General features: G+C 37.3%; 1 protein-coding gene across 1 annotated transcript; it reads right to left on the bottom strand.

Moving 5' to 3' along the window:
- Window positions 1-2303: 2303 nt before the first annotated feature.
- LOC139736464 (uncharacterized) lies at window positions 2304-22633 on the bottom strand. The gene is made up of 2 exons (XM_071647215.1): window positions 22015-22633; window positions 2304-2626 (listed from the first exon to the last, which is right to left on the bottom strand). The coding sequence occupies exons 1-2, from the start codon at window positions 22613-22615 to the stop codon at window positions 2304-2306; spliced, it is 924 nt and encodes a 307-aa protein (XP_071503316.1). The 5' UTR covers window positions 22616-22633.
- Window positions 22634-25722: the final 3089 nt, after the last annotated feature.

Below are 25722 nucleotides of genomic sequence, written 5' to 3' on the forward strand. Positions count from 1 at the left end.
CTGTGTATGAAAATCACCCTTTGTCCATGTGTTATACCCCATCACGAGGGTACCCTGTTAAAGTCTCCAAAAGTACATTAATGGTGAAAAACTATAAAATAAGGTAAATCTGGCCGAAAGGTTTCAAATCCAACATTTTTTCAAAAGTCAAGCATGTCGAGTACAATGTACTTTAAAAAAACAAAAGGCTGCAATGACTTTGATTTTCATGAAACTTGCTATTATGGATAGTAATAACTAATGATTAATTGGTAATAACCATTGACCTGTTTTGCTTAAAAGCGTAATAAACCAATCAAATTAAGAATGTTCTTGTATAGCCTATACTAGCATACTATACGTTTGTAATTAGATAGGAACTGTGTCGGCGAATTCTAAAGGTTACCGGAATATTACTAAGACTTGTAAATATTACAGTAACAACCCAAGATTCTAAATCATTTTATGAAATCATTGCTAATAGCAATGCAGCTGTATTGATTTGTCACGTGTAAATTGGTAATTTCTTTGTAAAAAAAGAAAGTAACTGATAACCACAAGGAATTTGTAATGGTGGTGTGTTTGGTCTTTTTTTTTTTTCTGGTATGCAAATGCCGAAAGAAATTTATTGGTTTAATACGTTTTGAACAGACTGTAGCATGAAACGAATACAGGGCGTCAGCGTGTCCCAAGTATAGAAATTTCATTATCGAAAAAGTCTTAAACCATGTTCCGTTAAAGGCTGTGAATAGCTGTTTTAAGAAGGACACGAGTTTGTCCTGTAAGGTCACATTAAACAATACAATGCTTAGGGCCATATTTAAATTAACAAATCAATCGTCTGCTAATGATACAAAACATAGATAATAAAAAGATAAGTTGGTATTTCAAAAATACCCCTCTTTGTAATAAACGCATCAAAATACATTGTAGATGCAAAAAAACCCTACCCCGTTTCTCCCTGTAGAAAAGACAGCTTTACATTAGCATAAACCGCATCTATTTTGAGAACGAAAAAAAAAAAAACAACAACAAAGAAATGAAAAAGCGGGGTGATATTCTCTCCCATGTATCAGCTAGGCATTTCCGTTACCTTGTTTCGGACAATTGTTGTTGTTTTTTTTCTTGAAGGTTTACGTTTCAGTCTTACATTAAACCGTTCCTTGCTAACTTCTGAAATCCTCGTAGACCCTGTAAAGGTCTTATCAAGTACCACCAGGCCATTACCATCACCCAGTAGGCAAAGAGGTAGCGGAAAATGTCCCACGGACAATATAGAGAGATTGGTTAATCTTGGTAGAACACCTCAGTAAAGTTTGAGAAAAATTGGATAATCAGTTAAAAAGTTTTGCTTGAATCTGTGCGCCTTCACAATATACCAAAATTGTCAATTTCATGAAAACCATACGTTCCCGAGACTTGATGTGGTCGTACCATATTATCATAAGTAACATCATCCCCACTGCCTTTTGAAGGAGGTATGTCAAGTGTTTCTTCATTTAACACAAAAATCCCTTTGTGTGTGAAATTTTCTTTATATTTGAAGAGTTTGTTTGAAAAAACCGATAAGTCCATATTTGCCAAATGGAGATATTTGCAATTAAAAGTCAAGAATACTAAAGAGAATAATAAGAAAATTTTTCCTTCTTTTGACAACTTCAAAAATGTACCTCTATATGTAGCGACCAATATAACATTAAAAAGGTATTATTTTGTACTTTATGACAGAGACCGCTTTTCAACATCTTCAAAAATGGACTTATCGGTTTTTGCGAACAAACTCTTCATTTTCTCTATACCGTTCCACACCTGTGACACCACAAACTCCATCGATCTGGTCTTCTAATGTTTAGGTATTCATTGAACTCACATGTTTTATATTTTGGGCGAATTTCTTTTTAACTCTCTCTATGCCAATGGGTCACATGTGCATAAATTTCACCCAGATACCAATGGCCACAAAATTTATGTGGCCTGACGAGGGTAAAGAGTCCATACACGATGACCAAAAATAATGCACCGCTTCATGTACCATGATTGATCGGGCGAGGCAGCCGATTATCTGGATGGTGGGCGGGGTGCTGTGGTATTAAAGCATGTCTACTAAAACTGGTACTTCTTGACTTCATTCAACTGTTATAGGAGCAAGGAGGTGTTCTCCTCCCACCTCCCTGGTAGGAGCCTGTCGAAATTGTCACTCATAAACCTGATATTGAATTGGCAGGCGAAGGAATTTGGGGTAGTTGAGATGAGACATTGCATGACACATTTTTTGTTTTGTTCTAGCAAATTGACAGTCGAAAGTACTACTCCCTACTCCACCATCAATGGTTCTCGTGTTCCTTATCCGATTCAATGTCATTGTCCTCATCCTCCTTTATACTGCAGCTGATACTGTCATCACCGTCTTTCCCCTCATCATCCGCTCCATCCCCGTCCCTTTGTCGTTCTTTTTTCCACTTCATCCGCCGGTTCTGGAACCAGATTTTGATCTGCCGCTCGGTCAAGCAGACCGCCTGTGCGATCTCGATGCGCCGTTTTCGAGTCAGGTACCGGTTGTAGTGGAACTCCTTCTCCAGCTCGAGGGTCTGCGCACGCGTGTAGGTCTGGCGGCCTCGTTTACGATCCGTGCCGATGATCTGCGTACCTGGATACGAGTGTGTATGTTTGTGTGTTTGTGTTGAAGAGGGGATGTGTAGGGGTGGGGTGGGTAAAGACAGGAAAGCAGTTTGGAAGGCATCAGAGTGTACGAGAAGAAAAAATGGATGGGGGAGAGAAAGAAAAAGGAAGAAAATGAAAATAAGATTATGAGACGAATGATATATCAATAATTCAAAGTGTTGATAAAAAAGTCAGCAAAACTGATTGCAAATAATGTTTTTATATGCATACATATAATCATACATATTCATATTTATTTAACATAACCCATTCAACTCAAACGAGACTTGCAAGACAGTAAAGAATCAGTTAGAAAAAAAAACAACCTTAAATAATACAAGATGAACATGTCTTCTTTATCTTGTTGACGGGGAAGTTTCCTTTTTCCTGTCCACACTGGCACGGTGGGAGAAACATAAAATATACGAATGAAGAGAATGAGAAATCACATGAGTAGGACTGCTATTCATCTTCATGGAAACCACATTACCAGAATAATGTGTGATATATTGCTCCATTCTCGGGGAATCTCAACTCTGGGTTCAAGTACAGACTGTAATAAGAAAAGTGTGGAAACCCGACACAGTTCACAGCATCTACAAACATGATAGATATTGAAGGAAAAAAATCAACCGCTTCCTCCGCCGGTTCCTGTCTGATTTTACACTTACATTTTACACTCACATGACACACTACAACAATGTTCAAATACGTTGCTTTGCGTGATCACTAAAATTGTTGATAGAATGCACGAAGATCTCTAAATCAAAAATGAAAACAAATTAAAAAATCCATTGTATTTATCAATTTCGTTACACAGTTTGGATGTATGCGTGCAACTTTTCGTCGAACCAGGAACCTATGTTTGCTGGTGTGTGGCTCGCGACATTGCAATGAGAGACTAATAAGGTAAACAGGAATATCCGTCGAGAATATAAGGAATCCAAGAGCCGCCGCAAGTAGAGTTGGCACGCAGCGGTCACACTCTTCTGGTTCTGCTCGAGAGCATAGTCCAGTTAGACGTCATAGAATCTGGAAGACGTGCGATGTAAGACGATCGTGGGAATCTGACAAGGTCACAGGATGAAGTGAACCGGAATCGGAAGTGGAACGACCGAGTAGACGTTACATCTAGAGAATCGAGAAGTCAGAAATAATATGCATACAGCCAGCTACGGTATCACGAGTTTCTAATGCTACCACGTACGCCAGCCCCTTATATCAATAAACATTTTGCTTACGAGTCTGGTAGACACATTTCGAAAAGCTAACAATTGGCACAAGATCAATAACACATATCATTAGCTATATTTGGCCCCTGATTCTTTTCAATTATTTTGTTTTCCATCTTTAATCCACCAGAAATTTATTTACCAATTCAGAATCATACACATAAAGAAGGGAAAGCAAGAGAATGAAACGGCGGTGACGGTCCATTCAACATTATAAACCGGCTTGTTTCAAAAGCTTATAATATTACTTGGAATCATCTGAAGATAGCATGTTTATTACTTGAGCCGTATCGCTCTTTCGACAATCAACAGTATGTGCCACATTTTATACCTTTTCGTAATGTATACATTTTATACCTTGTTCTTGAATGTAAATGACAATTCATATGGCCTAAAAAGAAAAAAAGATAAGATCAGCAGTACATCATGCTTCTCTTACAAATATAATTCAAGCATGTCATGATACTTTTGTACAATTCAAGCATGTCATGATACTATTGTAATGTATATTATCATGTCTTTACATCTACGCTTGACGCTTAACAACGAAGACATTACCGCTGGAGTAATACCATGAACATAATACTGATCTGTTTCAGTTATATCGCTACATAAATGTATATGTAATTGTCGAATCCATGCCCCTATCGAATACTATGGCATGCAACTAGCAACCTCACTCGGTATTTCCTAGGGTGTCTTTCATTCACATCAGCAGGGCTCCCACACGTAGTGTGTGAGGGCGTCGTAGTGTACAGGTTAGCGCCTGGATTCGAGCCCTGCTGCTGTTGAGCAAGGCAGTCATAATTGACTTCTCTATCCTGGTGTAGAGTGGATATGCTGTATTGAGGTAGATATTCTTAGTGTGGTTGGAAATATGATTTGTGCGCCTCAATGAGGCAGTTTCGTTAGGAGTAGCTCACAGGAAGTGGTGTGGGTGAATTCGAATATAAGTGCGGGTTTGATTACATTAAGCAGAGGTTTATTTCGCTGCACAACTTAGTTTTGACACCAAGCCACGGTGGAAAAGAGCTATAAGATACATTCAACCTCGCCTTATGGTGGCCTCGCACAGGTCAAAAACTTTGGTTTTTAATAGTGAGTCAAGGAAAATTCTACAGCTGATTGATATTAACATTATATTGTAATCATTCATTTTTTCATGCAAGTCGAAATTCACAGAAGTCAATATTAACAGAAGTCGAAATATTGCCTCTGGTATCTTTGGATTCGACATAGTACAAGAAGCTGGCTGTATCGCTATTGTATATTAAGATGGGCTGGAACATTGGGTGAATTTTGAGTGGAAATTTGTGTACATTGTTACCCTTTTGAATGTATCTTGACAGTGGGTCATTAATAGACATGTGCTTTTAACAGAAAACTGAGTGATTAGTAAGAGTAGAGTAATGGTGAATTATGAAACGTTTTGTATTATCATTATCATTATCTTTATTAGTATTATTATTATTATCATTATTAATATTATTATTATTATTATTATTATTATTATTATTATTATTATTATTATTATTATTATTATTATTATTATCATTATCATCATTATAGATGTTCAAGTGTAAAGGAATGACCATTTGCTACATGCTTTCAATTTACCTTGATGGAAAGTTACGCCCGTGACGTAAATGAATAAATGAGCCGGGAGGTGAGACGAAATGAGTAGGCCTAAATGAAGAGGTATCATAAGCACTAAACAGTTATAGTACTAGAGTCTCGACAGTTTCCATTGGTTTCAGTTAACAAGCCATAAATCTGGTCATAAATTATCCAAAAGACACGCGTGTATGAAAAAAAAATAATTCGATAAATGATCATTATTATAACATATCTAATGGTTGTTGTTTTATTTTTGCAGCACGAGTACAGAATTATAGTAGCTTAATGCACACACACACACACACACACACACACACACACATATATATATACATATATATATATATATATATATATATATATGTATATATATACATCCTTTCTCTTGCCGTTTTCTAAACTGTAAGGAGTTACAATTCTAAAATGCAAACAGATCCATAAAGTGGATGTGCAAGTTGTAATTGAAAAGTCAAGGGTCAGACTAAAGTTTTACGAACTGCGATTCCAGCTGACAATCCCACGGTCACGATCGGGCAGGGGACCCGTTGGCTGCAAGACTCCCAGTCGATGAAATCATACATCTTATAGCACCGATCATAAATCTGTTCCCGTGAAGAATACCCATCAATCGCTCAAAAATCCCGATAATTAGACCGTCGACAAGACGGGTAATAAACGTCCGCCCCGAAACTCACGTAGCGTTCTCGCCTCTCTCACGCTGCTGGGTCGGGGGGAGAACGTGACAGCATGTTCCTTGCCGTGATAATTATGGCATGAGAAGTGACACGAGAAGTTTACTCGGTCACAGTCAACTTTTCATCTCTTTTTGTCTATTATTCTGATTTAATATAAAACATAATAACATAATATACTGCCGGAAAATATATATACAAACACAATTATTTACATACATATGAAATATAAATATATGAGTCCCTTTCATGAAAAAGAATAAAGCAATAACATCAATAAAAACGGAACTAAATTAAAAAAAAACACCGAAAAATAACATGGAAAATGAATAAACACAATATTGTCAGAAGTTGTCGAAGAAACAACAATTGCAGCAGCAACACCACCACCAACAACAAATTGCAAAATCATTCTGCTCTTCCGAGACTATAGTCTTGACATTTACAAACGCATTGAGTTAGACCAAATACATCTACATTGTAGGCCTATAGCGTTATATAAACCAATCAGACAAACATTCTCGTAGTAAGTTAAGGATTGATTATCTATGGGGTGGACGTAAGACGCACGGAGATGTTGTAAACGTCGGGAAGAATTCGTTACCTTTATGGGCACTCTCTTCATTCATCCTATATAGGCCTACATACTGTAGAAGCAAAGACGGGATCTTTATGCTGTCATGATTACCATGCGTGGCAACCCACGTTGTACTGTGCTAATCAAAAAACAACTTGTAAAATGTTGATAGAAGATGAAGTGGAGATAACAAGAGAAAATCCGATTTTACATCGTGTTTCATCCCCGACAGTATTATACGTTACAAATATTATGCCATGAAAAATGTAGCTTTTCTAGCTCTTTATTGCAATTAGCTATTATATCAATCTTCCGATCTATCAGTCTATTTTCTCAATTTTTTTTTTTTTTTTGCGAAATTAATTTCTTTTGTATTGCTTCTGCAGCAAGCAGACGATATGTGGAAAGTTTCCGTGCAGACGAATTCATTAAATATTAGCAAACTGCTGTAAATTGCCAATGTTCAAACGTGCAATGCGTACAAGTGCCAAATAATTTCTCGTCTCGGAAGTCTTGTTAAATTTATGACATGTCCTTCTATGAGCTGACAACACAACCAACAGAAGCCCCTAAGGGAAGTGCTAGTTTATCAAACAGATGTGATGAGTAATATTACATCCTCTTCGATTGATGGCGCTCGCACATGTAAAAAAAAAAGGGGGGGGGGGGGGGTTGGGGGTATTCAAGAAAGTTTCAGGAAATATGATTCGCTATAGGCACTGTTTAAGAATGTGTTCATGTGATGGCTCAAGTTTGGAATTTTTGTCGAACTTTACTATATCATGATCTGCATGATGGTGTTCGAATGCGTGCATCACATCGGCATAAAAAAGTTTGAAAATTTTGATTTTCATATCAAGAGATCTACGAAATAATTGTACATAACATTATACTCCCATTCTGCAAAACCAAAAATGACATATCCTAACACGACGGTTTATGGGAATTTGGTCCCTTACCGGTTTTATAGAAGAGGAAATCCACCCCAAAATTGAGTGACCTCTAAAACAAAGAGAAACAAAAAAATCCCTACAGAAATGAAAGAAAAATGACAAAAATCTGATAAGAAATTAGTGACATTTCACATTAATTCGGAAAACATTTCCTGACCAGTCCTTATGAATATTCTTATGAGCTAGTTGATGATGTCATGCCCTCACAATATTTCATGTATGTTATGTATGAAATTCGAAAAAAAAACCCACATTTTTAGCTCATACGGGTAAATGCATATTCCCAAACCAAAATATATCAGAGTTAACATTGTTTGTTCTTTTATATTTTGAGCTGTTTTAAGGCAAGTTTTATACATACAGCTGAAATATGATTTTTTGTCATTTCTGTATATGAAATGAATAAGAAATTCTGACATCATGACATCATCTGCTTAAATATTCAGAATGACTGGTCGAACATTTTTTTTTAATTTAAAAATGTCATAACTTTCTTATTTCTTATCCGATATTGATCATTTTCACACTGTTCCGGTGCAGAGACTATTTTCCTCTTTTTCATGAAATTGATACAATTTTGGAATGAATTTCTTCTTTAAGCATTTATAGCATTTGTATATTAGTTTGATATCATAGTGCATATATATATATATATATATATATATATATATATATATATATATATTTATGTGACCGTGCACCTCAAAACGAACATAAAGTCGCACACACTGGTTTTGCGTGAGGACTGAAAATAAGTGAAATGAGTCAACCTAGCCGAACTTGACTTTTTTCATATTTTCTGAAAGAGCAGGTCTTCTTTTACAATACGCTAAAATTTGGTATCATAAAACGGGCAGGAAAATGTGTTTTTTAGTAGTTTATCTCGAGCATTTTTGGTAGAAAAATGTGATTAGGTGTGTCTTTAGAATCCCTTTTTCATTTCTGAAAAACCTTGTCCACACTCTTCACTTTCAACTCTAATAACTTTTGAAAGGATAGTGCTAATGCTTTGAAAGTTGGCATTAATTATGGACAGAATGTGTTAATGAGGCATGCTTAATTTCAATTTAATCTGATAATCCCTCCATTGTTGTTACTCTGGTGGTTTACTTCCTGTTTTTTGTCCCATTCATCGCACAGCCAGCACGGTTTGGTAAAGATTACGCGCTTGAATAGACACTGTACTTCAGAGCCTCTTTTCTCAGTTCACACTTTTCCGGAGTTTGTGCTTTCTTTCCAATATTTAGATAGGTTAGGAGAGTCCATTTGATTTGAGTTATACATCATTTTAAAGCGTAAAGGCTGCTCTTTCAGAATATGGCCTTAAATAACAATTCATGTCCGGCGACTTTTTGTTTGTTTTGAGGTGCAGGGTCACATATATATATATATATATATATATATATATATATATATATATTTATATATATATATATATATATATATATATATATTTATATATATACATATTCCGTTTACAGTCATATGAAATATTGATAGAAGTTGCTATAAAAACCATGAGAAAACATCGACGAATATTGACTGCACCATGTACTTTCCAAACTTCCAAAGGTGCGTTGAAGGTGACGTGTAAAAGAAACGAAAAATACAAAGTCCAACGAAAAAAAAAAAAAGAACAAACCCACATATCCAGCTTACAAATTCTTCTTCCACGGAGTATAGATTGTTTGTTGTGTGTCTTTATGCTCACTTGCCCTGGATATTTTGATAACGGCACTTCATCACCGTTAGCCGTCTCACGGCTCATTTCGAACGGCAAGACATCATCGGTCATCCACAGTAATGAGCTTACGCGGGGAGGGGGAGTTGCTGCCTACCCTGGGTTCTAACCAGTAATGTATGACGTGGAATTTTTCGATGTTTCATTTCTCATCATAGACAGTTATATATCCATTTTTAGCAGTGTAAATATACATGAAAAAAAAAACAACAGCAACAATTCTTCGTAATGTGACTGAAGAGTAAAAGTATAGATAAACAAAAAGCCAGAGTTTTTGCTTGTGATAAATGAAATTAATAAAGCTTCACAATATTTAATTGGTATCAGGACAGAAGCCTGCCTTGTGATTAGAGTTTGTGTTAGATGAGGCCTAATGACTATGTGAAACCAAAAACTCTGACTGACGGTTATGATCATACATACATAGGGCTCTACATCATGTGCATTTATCATAACTCTCCCCCTCTCTCTTCTTTCTCTTCATTCTCAGTAATCACTTTGTATAAGATAAATTATGAAAGTATTGAAACACTTCATGGAAATGATGTTGGCATGATAATGATCAGACTTATGAGCTGGTCTCAAATGAGAATCATTTTCGTTGCCACCTTTGCAGTTGATTAATATAGAGAGTAATTATTTCAGCCCCTTTTGCTTGGTAGATTTCGGTGAGTTTGAAATCACACACACCCACCCACCCATATACACAAGTATACACATAACATCTTATCATTTTTCCTATTCCGCTCCTGATATTATGTGAAGAGTGTAATGGCAATAATGATGATAGCAACCTGCATCATTAAACCCAAGAAACGTATTACAAAGTAGGTCTATACATACCAATGTATATTCGCATAAGGACAAGCCCTGAACTGAATGATTCTAAGCTAAGAAATGACGCAAAACGAATCAAAATTGGCTGTCCCAAACCCACCAATACATCAGATGGAAAAGTGAGTATACAAAACTATATTTTGGAGAACGAGGGTTTTGAAGTTAAGGATCAATTCATGGCCACTGGGAAACCCAATTTTGTGTGTAGAACAAAATGAGGGCGTTTAAAATTCCATTGGGAACCACTGTGGATTGATTATCAGATGATGAAACTCTGTACACTAACCTCAGCAACCCACTATTCATGATAATGTCAAAGTATTATCAGAATGAACGAAAAATGCGAGAGATTAAAATTGAGATGAAAAACAACAAACAAAGAGGTGTACAACAACTTATACTTATAGAAAATAATACTTTGATTTTGTGCTGGCAAATTAATTTTGAATTCAGAGAGATGAAGTGCAGGAAGACACAACTCCGATTAAATTTCAGGTTGATCTGGGGGGCGTTTCATCAACGAGTTCGTCGGAGTTTTCACCGACAAATTTGCTATCAGCCAATCAGACGCAAGGATTTACACTGACAACTGTTAAAAGCTAATGAAATCCTTGGTCTGATTGGCTGATAGCAAATTTGTCGGTGAAAACTCCGACGAACTCGTTGATGAAACGCCCCCCTGAAGTGATACTTTAAGGTCCACTGGAAAACCATGCAATTTAGATAATTGCGGGTTCTGTGGTGCAGGGTCACATATCGGTAGCAGTATAGTGATGCGGATGATAATGATATTCAATATTTATGAACATACATTTTATTTATATCGAGAAAGATTAGATATCCATAAAAAATATTATGTAATGATATGATACAGATACATAGGCCTATAGGCCGACATATACTGCATATATATATATTTTTTTCTTCCAAATACCACCATGTGGAAGTGCTAAAAGCACTTCACAACCTCCACTACCCCGATCACTGGAATCAAACCCAAACACAGTAGAACTCTCATTCCACTCCCACCCTGGAGTACAGCTGCTAGTCAACTGCGCACACAAGCTGTGTGCATGCATCCACTTCAACCAGGGAGGTGAGAACCTCACCTCCCTGGTTCAACGTACAGCTTACTTCACATTTTCACTAAATCTTATATTTTTGTAACCAATAGAAATAAATCGTTTTCTTGAATAGCATCATTGTGGTCTTGCTAAGGGGGAAATGAACTGTATTTGCCAAATTATCAATGATGGTTCTTGATTTGAAGGGACACATCTAACATTGAACAAGTATTTCCTCCATTCATCAAGAAAACTTCTAATGTTGTATTTATTAAAGATTTATTTTTGTTTTTTCGTTTCATTTCATATCATTTTAATTTCCAATAGAGTATGAATAAAGCATGACAGTTGCTGATTCATAGTTATACAGAAGAGGCCCCTCTTTTATTAAAATTATTATCATTATGGAAAATATAGTGTAATGAAAAACAATATAATGTGAAACTTATAGTCTGAAATAAAATTTGTTAAAAATGGAGGGGATAGCTGAAAAGATTTGCTTGTAATTTGTAGTTCCCTCATGACCAATATCTAATTACAATCAATGTACTGAACTAATGAAACTGAGGCAAATTGTCTGAAAAAAAAGGAAAACTGAAAAGACTAGACAAAACAAAAACACATGCGCACGGCCGCATACAACCTCATTTTTAAAATAATTACGTACATTCAAATCTCGTTCATCTACATCCTCACAAACGAAGTGAGTTGAAACTTATATAAGCGTAATTGTCCCACATGATGTTGGTGTGTGTGTTTGAGTGTAGGCCCATTTGTTGTTTAACAGATGTGAAAATATCACGCACGAGACGTTGCAACTACTTGCAATTATGTTGCAACAACGTTTGCAAGTGTTTGTTTGACATCTAAACTAGATGACTGTGTCTCATAAAACAGTTATAATAAATTATGTTTCGTTGTTTGTTTGTTTGTTTTTTGGTCAATTCTACAGAGTAATTAATAATCATTCTCTGTCTTCAATAAACATTGTCCTTTACCGTGCAATTGAGATACACATGTCCGGCATTCTAACCTTAAATTTTAGTTATGCACTCAGTATTTCAATGAAAATCGTGTGGTGTCTGTTGGACGCCGTGTTTGCACGTAATCAAGCCTTTTGAGTGGTGACTAAATGCATTACACCGAACAGACTTAAATGGGTTGTCTGACAGAGGTGTACGCTCATCTGATACGATTTCAGCCGCTGAGAGGCAATGCCCTTGCGTTTGAGCCACCCCTCCTTCCACAAGCTTCCCAGATCACAATTTTCGTGATAACAACGCGGCAAAAAACAGATGAAAAGCATTGTGCTTGACAGCTGATGTAAGTCAGAATTAGTTGATACATTTTCAGCGCCTTCACCACGCCGTCCTAATGAACAGCCAACGTTAGCCTTAGTGCGGACACTGACTGTATCCATATCATGTGACATGACGCGACTCGTTTCCTCTCGCATCCCTTGAGACTAAACATTCTAAACTCCCAAAGCAATTTTACTGAAATTAACTTCACTAAAATGCGCATGTAATGACTGGGTTCTCTGCGTCATCTCATGGCTGCCCGTATTTGTCATGTTAATTGACTCCCAACGACACATCTAACGATGCGACGTTCATACAAGCGAGCTCTTTACAGCAATTTTCAAAGAGAGTTAAAGAAAGGCATGACATGTAAAACAGAAACATGAATATAATTTTCAAATACATGCACACTCACACACACACACAAACAATATCATCATGTACGTATTCTGTAAGTAGGCATATAGGCCTATATGGGGTGTGTACGTATGTCTAGTCCATACAATTACATTTAGGTCTAATAATAATATAATATAGATAATATATATAATAATATTATTATTACTAAATGCGCGTCCTAGCCGGTAGCTCGCCTTTTCTTAATAATTGTTAATTATGTTATCGGTAAATTATGACTGATGAAATATTACATGCTTGCTTACACATTATAGGCAGTAATTTTTTTTTGTAGCATTATGCGTTTCTAAGAACCGAATATCATTATCAATACTATCATAACCATAATAAAAATAATGATGATAATGATATCTATAATGATATCTATAATGATAATATTGATAATAACAGTAACAACAATATTAATTATTATTATCATTAATGTTGATATTATTATCATTGTTATTATTATTATTATTATTATTATTATTATTATTATTATCATGCCATCATCATCATCATCATCATCATCATCGTTATTATCATTATCATTCTAATTATTGCCTTTCGCCTTCTCGTAATATACTAGACACCCGTCAAACACGAAAGTTCATTTATAGAAAGATAAGCTGTCAGGTTTTCCTGACTGTAATAGATAGCACCAAGGTGCCAATGTTAATAAGAACTGTTTTTAACCCGTTTCATACTGAATTCTGACAGCCCCATACATTTATACATATGCCATCGGGTTCCTGTAGGGAACTGGTTTAAGAGAAGGAAAAATAGAGAGATGGAAGAGGAGATGGAAAATAAAGTTTCAGCCAATTCGGAACAAATAAAAGTGTTTCTGGACAGACCACCTTTACGTGTGATTGTCTTAGTTATAACATAACTATTTTGACGAAACAGTGACGTAGCTCACGGTCATAACCACGTTACCTGAGGGGATAGTGACATCACTTACCACATTGGTCTCATATTGCCTTGCACACAAAACCTTACAGAATATGAATCGCAGTTATACACACTCTTTTCACATTCTGACATTATCATAAATGTAGTATTATGATCTAATGACCTTAGAAAGGGAGGGAACTGCAGTTTTAGAAAATACATTTATCTAAAAACACAAAAACAAAACAAAGCAAAACGTGTGTGTCAAAAATCAATGTAAGGACGGATGACGAGCAAAAACGTTCTTTAAATGTCTGTCATTATGGAGTATGTACTATCTATCATTATAGGCCTATTATACACCAGGGGCCCGTTTCATAAAACTTGTTATCAGCGACAACTGCCACATTTCTATGACAAATTTGCTCTCAGCCAATCAGATGCAAGGATTTCAGTAGCTTGTCACATCTATGACAACTTGTCACTGATGACAAGTTTTATGAAACGGGCCCCAGGTGATGCAGTATCCTGTCCAAATCATATTGCGCTTTACTCGTTTACATGATCACTTAAAGAAGAAATCAATCCCCAAAAATGAATACATTTCAAAAGAAAGAGAAAAATATGCCCTACAGATACAAAAGAAATGATTTTCATAAAAATGTGAAATTTCAAAATGTCATAGCTTTCTTATCCTACTTTGGTTATTTTTGTATCGTTCTGTAGGGAATATTTTTCTCTTTCATTTGAATTATACTTATTTTGGAGGTGGAATTCTTCTTTAAAGGGATCGTATAGTTTTGGTTGGGACCTAACTTCAGGTTTCTAACAATTTTGGTGAGATAATGAAAAAACCTGTCATGAAATATGAAAGAGCATGTAATTCCAAGAGGGATTGAACCTTTTATTTGATGAAAACTGGTTTTGAAATGGCTGAGATATCCAAAACAGAGCAATCCTAATGAAAGGCGGGTCCCACCTTTTATTAGGATCGCTTTGTTTTACTTTGTTTTTGGATGTCTCTGTCATTTCAAAATCAATTTTCATCAAACGAACTTTGAATTCCTCTTAGAATTGTATGCTCTTTAACATTTGCCCCATAAAGTGGTTTCTGCGTATATTACATAAAGGTAAAGGCTGAATCCTCACCTCAACCAATACTATACTATCCTTTTAAGGTTGTTGTTGTTGTTTTTTTTTTGAAGGAAGACAGTTACTGAGGACATACATGTATCGCGAGGACATTCCCACTTCGCTGCGCAGCCATTTAAAGGTAGACACCATCCGAAGAGATGAGGAGGTGTAGCTTTCTTCGCATAATTCGCCGTTTTGCTATCATAATTGCCCCTGCTATTTATCCCGCCAGTGAAGATACTATCTTGAGGTTACTGGCCATCTCTACATTAGATGTGTGTGTTGACGAGATGGCAGTCGCCTTACACATCTTTCACGCGATCCCTCCTGATCGTATTCCCACTGGGAGTAACCGAGCTCCTCTAATCGTTATGGATACTTCTCTTGTCCTGCACCCTCTCCCCCACTCCCCAGCTCCACAGTTATACAATCCCGCCCAACAACTCCACTCCCTGTCGAATCCATCAAGACAATCGCTGACCATAACAGCAAAATTGAAATTAAAATTGATATCGGAATTGGCATCCAAGCGTTGAGCACAAAACGTGTTACGTAATCGTCACGTCATCCGCGAGTAGAGGTGTGTATTAGGCGTAGTGAAACCAAGTAGGTACTACTGTAGTACCTCCTTGGTGAAACCGACTGAGGGCGCGAGAGAAACTCACGCGAGTGTGGCGTCCTTGAACATATGAAGATACGTTACAGTGCCCTACAATGAAAATGTTAGTGTGCATGATAGGTAGGTCTTTCATGTCGTTGTTCAGGTTGTTAAAGCATTAATTTCATATCTCCCCCTCCCCCTTCACCCAGTGATCGTAATAATCCACATCTTTCAACAATATTTTGGCTCTCAGACCGCGTTTCACACAGGCACCTGATGTCTCTGGACTGAAATGGGGATATTTATGGACAACAGCTGGGTGGGACTCGCTCTTGTGTGGCGGATCATTACCAGCGATAGAATAACGATTGAAAGAAAGAGCAGGAAAGAGTAAGGGTGATAGTGTTACGCCAGATGCGACCCAGATCAAACTCCCCGATCGACAGCCCATGCTGGAAATCTCAAGCGCGCACACACATTCGAGGGGTATGAGAAACAACATACACAAACTGTTGCTCGGGGGACAACATACTCAGTACAGGGGACCAAGTCCCAAGATCATTGTTGTAACCGAAGCAGTTATATTGCACACTAGAGCTGGCGACTTATCAAGAGAAGCAATGAAGTTTTTGCAACATTGTCGCAAAATCAGAGGATTCTGTGAAAATGGAATAGAAATAAAGCATTTGTACTCGATGAAATTGCAAATTTTAAGAAATGGAATAGCCAATAGGCCAACTGATTATCACGAACTAACATAATCAAATCGCGACAGCGGTTTTGCTATGTTTTACTCCACGTCTTGCCCAGCACATTGATCAAAATTGAGGGATATGACAAGGTCAAACTAATGTTTTGTATAAATCTAAATGGCACTGCTGAACAATGTTACCAGTGTGATGAATTCAGCTTTGGACTTTTTGTTAAGGAAAGAAATGTTAAAGAGTATACAATTCTAAGAGGAATTCAAAGTTTATTCGATGAAAATCGGTTTTGAATTGGCTGAGATATCCAAAAACACTAGTTACACAAAGCCATCCTAATAGAGGGTGGGTCCAACATTTTATTAGCATTGCTTTGTTTTGGATATCTCAGCCATTTCAAAACCAATCTTCACCAAGTTAACTTTGAAGCCCTCTTAGAATTAAATGTTCTTTCATATTTCATAAGAAGTTTCTTATGAGCTAAAAAAATCATTAAAACGTTGAAAACATTAAGCCCAATCTCAACTGAATCTGCACCGTTACTTTAAAAGAGTAAATTAAAAGAGAAAGACGAACTTAGAAAATAAAGGCCTAGTGCTGCACTTAAGTAAAAACCCGTGAAAGATCAGATTTCTGATACTCGGTATTTCCCATCGAAAATAGCGTTAAGGAACCACTTATATCAATGATGTTAGCATGTTAATATAGGTATTCATATAGGGCCTATATCTTGTTCCTGAGAGCATAATTCTCAAAACTGTTGCATGCTGTAGTGTTTTGTCAAGCATTTGAGCATCGTCACACAACTAAGTCAGCGAAGTTAAGTTTGACAATTTCTGAAATCTAATCACCACAGTTACCACAGTTGTGTAGAATGTCTTTCGGTCTATTGATTCCGAGTCCACACAAGTATCTGGGGGTTGAAGAAATTATCTAAAAGAAACGCAATATGCCAGAACAGATAGTCTTTTAAATATATAAGATAATTAGGCCTACATAATTGAAAAAGGTCTTGCTATAGTTTCGTGATTATAATTCCGAGTCATACAGCCTACGAAAGCAGCCTACCAATATAAGATCTAGAAGTTGTTTCTTTCTATGTTTATTTGTCCGGTTGTTTGAGTAGCCCAATGTTAGATGGTTTGAGTGTGTTACCATCTGCAGAAAGGACAGATAGACAATACCTCTAGAGAAAAAATGAAAACACACCGAAAGGGATTAAGACACAGCAAAGGCGATTTTATGTTTAAACAATCTTTCTTTCACATTCTGAGGTTTGTGCAGATCAATGCCTATTAAGAACCCATAATATGCATTTTAACGAATAAAGAATACTAAGAATCTAAATCTACAAGGTATTATCCTACTCTTGATAGTTTACGGAGCCTCTATTAAGCAGCGTATCAATATCATAGAAAACAAAAATTAGATTGCTTTGTTTTTGTTATCCCTTCCGCCACACAAACTGACCCGTAAGCAACTATCTATTCACACTTGCCAAACATGAGGTTGATCCACCACTTGGCGCTGTATTTGAAGACGCATTTCAAGACGTTTTGCCTGCTTCCGGTTTTGTCTTACTGGCGCAGGGTCAGCATACATCAGCTATACCTCAGCTATCAACACCTGATGGAGCCGACACTAATTCTCATCGACGATTAGATGTGATGAGGTTGATATAATTGTTTCATTCATGAAGCCTATTTTGGTACAACCATGAAGTGTTACTCTTAGCTCCATGGTACAACCACTCGTGATTACAAAATGACGGGAAAGAAAACGGAGAAAACAAAACAGACGACAAACAAGACAAAACAACAACAAAAAACGCACACACACACACACGGACACATACACCAAAATGGTGCTGGTGTCAGTGCATTTATAACCAGTTGGAGTGTGTGAATAGTAACAATTGGCCATTGACCTTTTATTTCTATTTCTCTAAGTATCATATTGGATTTCAAGATATAGTTGTTTTAACTGTCAGGTGTGCCCTAGTTATCGTTACATCCACTATTCAAAAAATTACTTACAATAGATTTCTTTCGACAGTATGATATTATCTTTACCACTTTGTATTTCAAAATCGATCAAATGGGTGTGTCTGAATCCAATCTGCAATGTTCTGCTTGTGCGTTTTGTTTTATTTTGTTTTTTATTTTGTTTTTGCACCTTTGTTCTAGATTTGCATGCCTTCACTGCGATTTTCAGAACTAATATTAGGCAGTCTTGAAATCATGCATATTACTTTCAGGCACTTTGCTTAATACCCCTTATAATGCGTTCAGTCATGCACAGTCAAGTGTGATGAGCTATACTCTCTTTTCATGTTGCGGGGGACAACAAAACAAACGAAAAAAAAAATGTTATCCAGACATTTAATGGTGAGAAAGCAATCATGGCAGAAGGTGTCAGACCAGGGTACTAAACGAAGGGATAAATTCATTGTTAGAAAAAATAGAACATCATGTAACAAACATGTCCTATAAGATTGACATTCAAGACAAGTAACGTCTTTATCATCCTATTATATTTCTCCGTAACTTTCAATCTTTGGTGTTCTGATGTATGGGCCCTAAATTACAATATGTTTATGACTTGATTTCTGTTTGATAATCTAAGGGTGCATTCTTTTTCAATTAACAAGCCTCTGGTTTTCACTGAATTGATTATGTTCGAAATTAACTCAGGGTAGCTCTTCTCGAACGTCCTGATATTATCATCATGACACGTTACTTGGGGTTCGAATCCCCCACGGGAGATGTTATCTCACTAACAAGATATGCGAGCATTTTGTTCCTGGTAAATCTGGAATCGTCATGCTGCCTAGGACTTTGTATGAGAGTTTCCAATATATTCGCAGTCGGCAGGGAGTTAATTCACTTGGATATTCTGGTCTCTTTTTTGTGTTGCTTTGTTGTTGTTTGTTGTTGTTGTTGTTGTTGTTGTTGTTGTTGTTGTTGATGATGATGATGCTGTTTCTTGCATAATACATAGCAAGCGAATGATTAAGATAACAGTAGATTCGAAGTCGAAGCAAGGTTAGAGGAGAGTTTTTACGTTAACCCTAGCTACAGGAACCATGCAGCAATTGGTATGAACATTGAATAATTATCAAGGGGGCATTTTTCGGTGTATATCATGCACACCCAGTAGGAAGCGCAGTTAGAAACTTCAGAAATCTTGAAAGGAAACATCTAAAACACAAATATATTTTGTAATACGGTTTGCTCCATTCTACTTCAACAGGTGTTGAATTGATAGATCGCAATTCCTGCTGGTCTCAACACACACATCTCACAGGGAAAAACACGAAAAAGAAAAGAAAAGATAGCTCACATGCACCCTTTCAACGGACATAATATTTTTAGAAATGCCGCGACAATCAAACACAGCAAAACATACAATCAAAACAAAAACTTTGTTAAAAGAAGAAGGTGCACAGTTTGCACAGCGTATATCCCATCAGGTATGAGCTGAATCATCTTTGAAGGTGAGTGGTAAAGGGGGGAGGGAGGATTGAATCAATGTTTGAATCTCTTGTTCTTGGGAAAATATGGTTAAACCGCTTTCGAGTTATACCTTTTATAATCTGATTAGACCTTCTTTTTTTTTGAAGATGGTAATGTCAAATGATTTAATGATATATCATGCTTTATCATAACATTCCAGCAGCCCGTGTTTTTCTGTTTTATAGCATTACTATATTGTATGACGTAATGGAAAATTGAACTCCTTGTTTAACCCGTTGAGGACGAGTCCCGAGTATACTCGGGCAAGTGTCTATGGGAAATGTGTGTTGCAGCAAAATCAGTCCGTCCTCAACGGGTTAATATCCTTGCAAGATACGTATTATATTTCTTTGCCGTTGTCCATCCTGTCTTGTAAAAGAAAAAGTTTAGGAATATTCATGATATCACTTTTTGGGGGGTTTCTTTCAGACGGATGGACATAATAGTCATTTCAGCTCCTGTCACTTATCATCGAAAGGAAATAATTATGCACTTTCGCTGCACAGGTTCTAGCATAACCATAAATTCAATGAACAACGTCGTGAGGTGTCTTCAAAAAGACACAACAGTGGAAAAAAATTGTTAGTGATGCACTTTTGTGTTCTTTGGGTTTGAGAATAAAACATCCATTTTGTCTCAGTACAGTCTGTGCATATGTGCCCCCATTTAATTCCAACGTTTCGTGTTTTTTACCACTGTCCAAAGAATCTGGCGTATTTTGAATGTTTTGTCCTGTCAAATGGAATATGAAATGAAACCAAAACAAAAGTTAATGACATCAGGTCCTGTTTTCTTCCCATGGTAACTGTCTTGGGATAAGGCCACTATACCCCTGCAAGGCCCAATCAGGTCGGTCAAGAAAATGTCGGAAGTTTTCATCTTTCTGGCAGGAGTACATTGCTTTTTCTAGGTATTTCTGAAAGAATCATGGGTTGCTAAGGAAACAAATGTTAAAAAAAGTTGGACGGATGGGTCAAAATACTCATACCTGCATACCTCTATACCTGCATATCACCAGTGTAAGTCTTAATTTGTAAGTCTTATTGGAATTATCTAGTTCAATATCTCCATCACATCCAGCGAGAGGATTAAGAACAATTTGTTTTACTTTGTCATTAATTTTCTGTGGCCTACAAGAGAAAGAGAGAGAGAGAGAGAGAGAGAGAGAGAGAGACGAACTCATGACGTAGTGGGTAGTTTTTTCACAAACAATTGAAGATCTCTAGAGGTACCTGTTTCCGTCAAGAAACATTAACAAGTAAGATCTCTGATAAAGGTTAATCGCTCCTATAACAGATGTTAATGATCTGTAAAAGTGTAGTCTATTGGAATCATAAGAATTTCCACTCTTATTCGGGAAACGCTGTCATAATCATGTGAATCTACTATAATTCACTATACTCATACCATACTCTTTATCAAAGTAACCCGTTAAGTTCCTTTGTAATTAATGAAGAATTCAGAGACTTCGGTACAAATCAGTAATTTCCGGTGCCTTTGTTTTTCAAGACATTGGTGTCTCCATGGACCTACAACATGGTGTCTCTAAGGATAGATACCCCTACTTCAAGCTAACGAAAATTACATTTTAGTCAATATTGAATAATAATATTATTGCGTCGACGAAGTTTGGTCAAATGAGCACACATCATGCTCACTTTTGACGTGTGTACCTACCAATTTGTGTGATGTCTACGATTTTCTCACTTTTTTTAAAATTCTTTGTCTCATTGATGTGTATCCATTCTGGATATCCTCAAAATCCTTTGAAAGGACCAGATTTGTCTCAGCGGCAAGGGCCACACCGAAAAGACGTGTGAAAGTACGAGTAAATATTTACATCTTGGCATAATCTTCACGGCGGGGAGAAAGTCCACATACTGGCACGTTCTCCCTGCCGTCTCCTTTCACCAGACAACCATGATAAAAGTTGATTCTCACGAAGACTTCTTTGCGAGAATTTTCTGCAAGTTCAAAATATCACTGACCTTCTAATAATAAAGTTCTCTCCTCATGCAACATCAAAATATTTCAGTGCAGTCATTTATGGCTAAATTACGTAACAACCCTCCCTTTTGCCAAATGAGACACTCACACTTGGATTTCACATTCTTACCAGGGATTTTCATCCAGTTGTAGACGGGACCCTTGTAAACTTGTTCGTCCTGCTCGTCAGCTTTTGACTGCATGTGCCCGTCCAAGCCTTTTACCTCATGATGTTGCAGGCCGATGTCCTGCCCGGGAGCTACGGCGGAAAATACCCCACCAACCACTCCACCTGAGTTCGCAAACCCTGAGTCCTTTTGCGTGGGGCTCCATGCACTGGGGTAAGCAGTGACATTTTGTGAGGCGTACCCGTTGTGGGAGTAGGGGGCGTATTGGTGGTCGACGTACCCGCCATGCTGAACGGGCATCTGCGGACAGGTGGTGGAAAACCCGCAGGTCTGGTAGCCGTAGGACGACGAGAACGAAGGGTTATTCACTGTGGGATAATAGGCCGAGTTCGTAAAATCGAACGACGTGTAATGGCCCGTGGTGCTGCCCGGGTGCATCCCTCTCCATCCCGACGGGGATGCCACAGCGGCCGCCCCGGTATCGCCGGGTCCCACTTTGCAGTTCCTGTTGGCCACGGATACGGCCGGTTCGAAGCCGCTAGGAAACCACGCTTCTCCCGGTTGATATTTACTGAAAAGTGAGTTTAGAAACATGGAGCTCATTTAAGCGATTGATTTGTGGCCTCGTTAGACGGGGTTTTATGGGCTCTTCGCCGGGCGGAGTCGATGGGATTTACTACCCGCTATCGTCCCCTCTCCCTTTTCCTCCCCGCCGAACAAGATGGCGCGAACACCTTGGGCGATATGTCGACGACTCGTCAACCAATCAGAATTCGCGAAGAGGCCAGGCTTCGGCAAACCTGTGAAGTGATTAATTATGCACGTGTTAACAAACAATAGGGAAATTATGCCATTAGGGTTCGTGTTACCGAAGCCGCTGGCAGATACAATCACCAACGATTAACATCTTAAAAACAAAGTAGAGTTCTTCGCAAGACATAATCATTGTAATGGACAGCTTTCTGACTGGGATCGTCTTTACAGCTTGCGACTTCTTATTCGTGATTGTTCCGACAGAACGCGGAAGAGCAGTACGATATCAATTTGAATACAATTTTCGAAACTCAATAACTCCATTTTTTTTTTTCGCTGAAGCAAGATATAATTTTCACAAATTGTTTAGTATTACTCACATTGTACGATCCACAAAATTTTCTCTAAAAAACAAACAACAAAAGTGACATTGAATAGATTGCGTAGAATCTCAAATCTTGGCACCCTTAATTTACAATCATCCCCACTTACCTCCTACGATCCTTTGGAGCCCATTTGTTTTTATCAAACAGCAACAATTAAGAAAGAATATCACTAATTGACATTATTTTCTTATATAGCCCCATATGCCATCGGTGAGCGTTTCTCCTTTAAACATGAAATCATAATAATGCGGTTATTGCGAATGAAGAACTCTACCACCAAACAACCACGATTTTTTTTTCATCATGCCTATAGTAAATCGTCACATTTGATATTCGTACCATTGAACATTTGGTAATGTGGGAACAATATTGCTTGAAGTTCAAGTGCAATTCTGGACCGTGATCAAGTAATGTAAAATGGTAAAATGAGAAAGTTATTGGATGCCAATGTTTTTACATGCTTTTACCGAATATTCGCTGTTTGACTGAAGCGATGATATCTTCCACTTACAACTTATCCATCGCATCATTTTGTAATTATAATTCTTATCACTATTTCATTTAATATCAGGCTAATTTTTTACAATGAAATTAGTATGAACAGAAATAAACACCTGTATTCTTCTCACCTGTGCTGCTGAGTCATTTTTTAACATACGATACATTTTGTAATAATAATGTCATACACACAGACAGACGCAAATTTGTTTTAATTTTAATCAAAGTCCTATTTTAGCAGCTGCAGTCTCTTTCTCACTAAAAGTAAATGTTTCATGTTTAAAAATCAAGACTATACAACAATATTACGGGTTCCACTCTCAGTTACACATTCCCAGATAATTAGAAACTTCTGCGCCGTATATTTGTGGTGATAATCTCGGTCTTCCAGCATTCATGGCTCCATATTTCCAACCACCATCACAATCCTCCTCCCAGCTCTGGAAGGCTGCAAATTCCAACAGCCATCACGATCTCCTACGCAAAGGTAACATCATAAACCTTTTCAATTAAAAAAAAAAGGCTTGCTTTTTTTAAGAGGATTTGTTTAAGGGGAGACTTGTTAGAAGATGCCATCATTACCACTGTAGGTGCGACTAACATTACCTCTGATTTGTAAAAACATGAGAAACCCTAAAATGCCATAACTTTCTTGTCCTAAGTTTGATTTTGATGGCAGCTCTCCCACTCTCCCCGTCTGATTTGAAAGTATCTATCGAAGTCAACTTTAACATGATGTATTTTTTCTACTTTAGGATTGTAATGATCAAAACCAAATACAGTCTTATTGCCCAGGATGGTCTATAATGTAGAGGGATAACTTCTCTTCCCGAGGAAGATCCTTACAGAGAAGGAGATTTTACTCAAGCAATGTTGTCAGGTCCCTCTGGTTAACATGGGCATTGTGGCTTAAACAGACAAACAGACAAACAACCAACTAACCAACCAACCAGCAAGCCAGCCAGCCAGCCAGCCAACCAACCAACCAACCAACCAACCAACTAACCAACCAACCAACCAACCTACCAACTAGCCAACCAACTAACCAACCAACCAACCAACCAAACAACCAAACAAACAGAGAAACAAGAAGTCGTGTCCAAAACACCGACTAGCATACTCGACACTCAAACTTCTGATTGAAAGTGCAGGGCCCTATCCATTGCTATCATGATGCCACGATGCCGAGTCAATTCGTCAACAAAATTCTCGTGAAAGTGAAGTCAAAGTTAAAGGCGACGGACAATATACATAATGTTTCTTTGTCTGATCACTCGAAATTTGAAAGGAAGCATACAGTAAATGACGGAAAATACAGCAATGACAAACATGTTCATCACAAAGAAACAGAAGTTTCCTTCACGTTATCTGGAGGAGATCTTTAAGTCATCCCAAGATAATTTTGCGATTAGACCATGCACAAGAATGATTTGGATTAGTGACCAGCCCTCTCCCAGCTGCTCATGTTGAAATATACCTTAATCAGTGTACAGAACGTCGATCTTCACTAGACATACTTCCCACTTGACAGAATGTCCATATCCTCACAAGTTAATAAGGACTACTGATCGAGCACTTCTGATTAAGACGGACAAACGGTCGTCATTTTGCGGCAGAGTGGACGAGAATGAAGATAGTTGACAACATGGCATACTTAAAGGTCCTGTTTACCTTTGGGAGCAGTGATTAAAAAAAAAAAAACTTTCAAGATATCACATCTGATGCATAGACCTATATGTGTAGGTCAGTTATATTACGAAACATCCTACCATATATAATTTTCGCTATAAAGCCTAAAACATAAGGATATCTCAGTTTTTCTCAATAAACCATAACTGTAGACGGTTTAATCTGGAAACATCTTTATTATAATTATTGTTCACATTTTGTGTATTCAACGATACAGAACATCGATAATACTGACTCAAATTATTACATTGGCTGTTTCTATCCCTAACTCACATTTTAGAACTATTTTGAAGCACTAATGCTGGGTTTTTGTTTTATCTGCATATGGTAAATTATGCCCATAACAGAGGAGAGGGTCGATTCACATCATAATGGTATATTATG

The sequence above is a fragment of the Diadema antillarum genome, unplaced genomic scaffold (assembly GCF_040938485.1).
Source record: "Diadema antillarum isolate AM-2024a unplaced genomic scaffold, OU_Dant_1.0 seq00000649_RagTag, whole genome shotgun sequence".
Classification (NCBI taxonomy): Eukaryota; Metazoa; Echinodermata; class Echinoidea; order Diadematoida; family Diadematidae; genus Diadema; species Diadema antillarum.

Bases quoted from the DNA above. Each gene is read 5' to 3' on its own strand.
- LOC139736464 (XM_071647215.1), bottom strand. From the start codon at position 22,615: ATGAGCTCCATGTTTCTAAACTCACTTTTCAGTAAATATCAACCGGGA. The intron at 2,627-22,014 runs GTAAGAATGTGA...ACTCGTATCCAG, and splicing joins CAACTGGATGAAAATCCCTG to GTACGCAGATCATCGGCACG.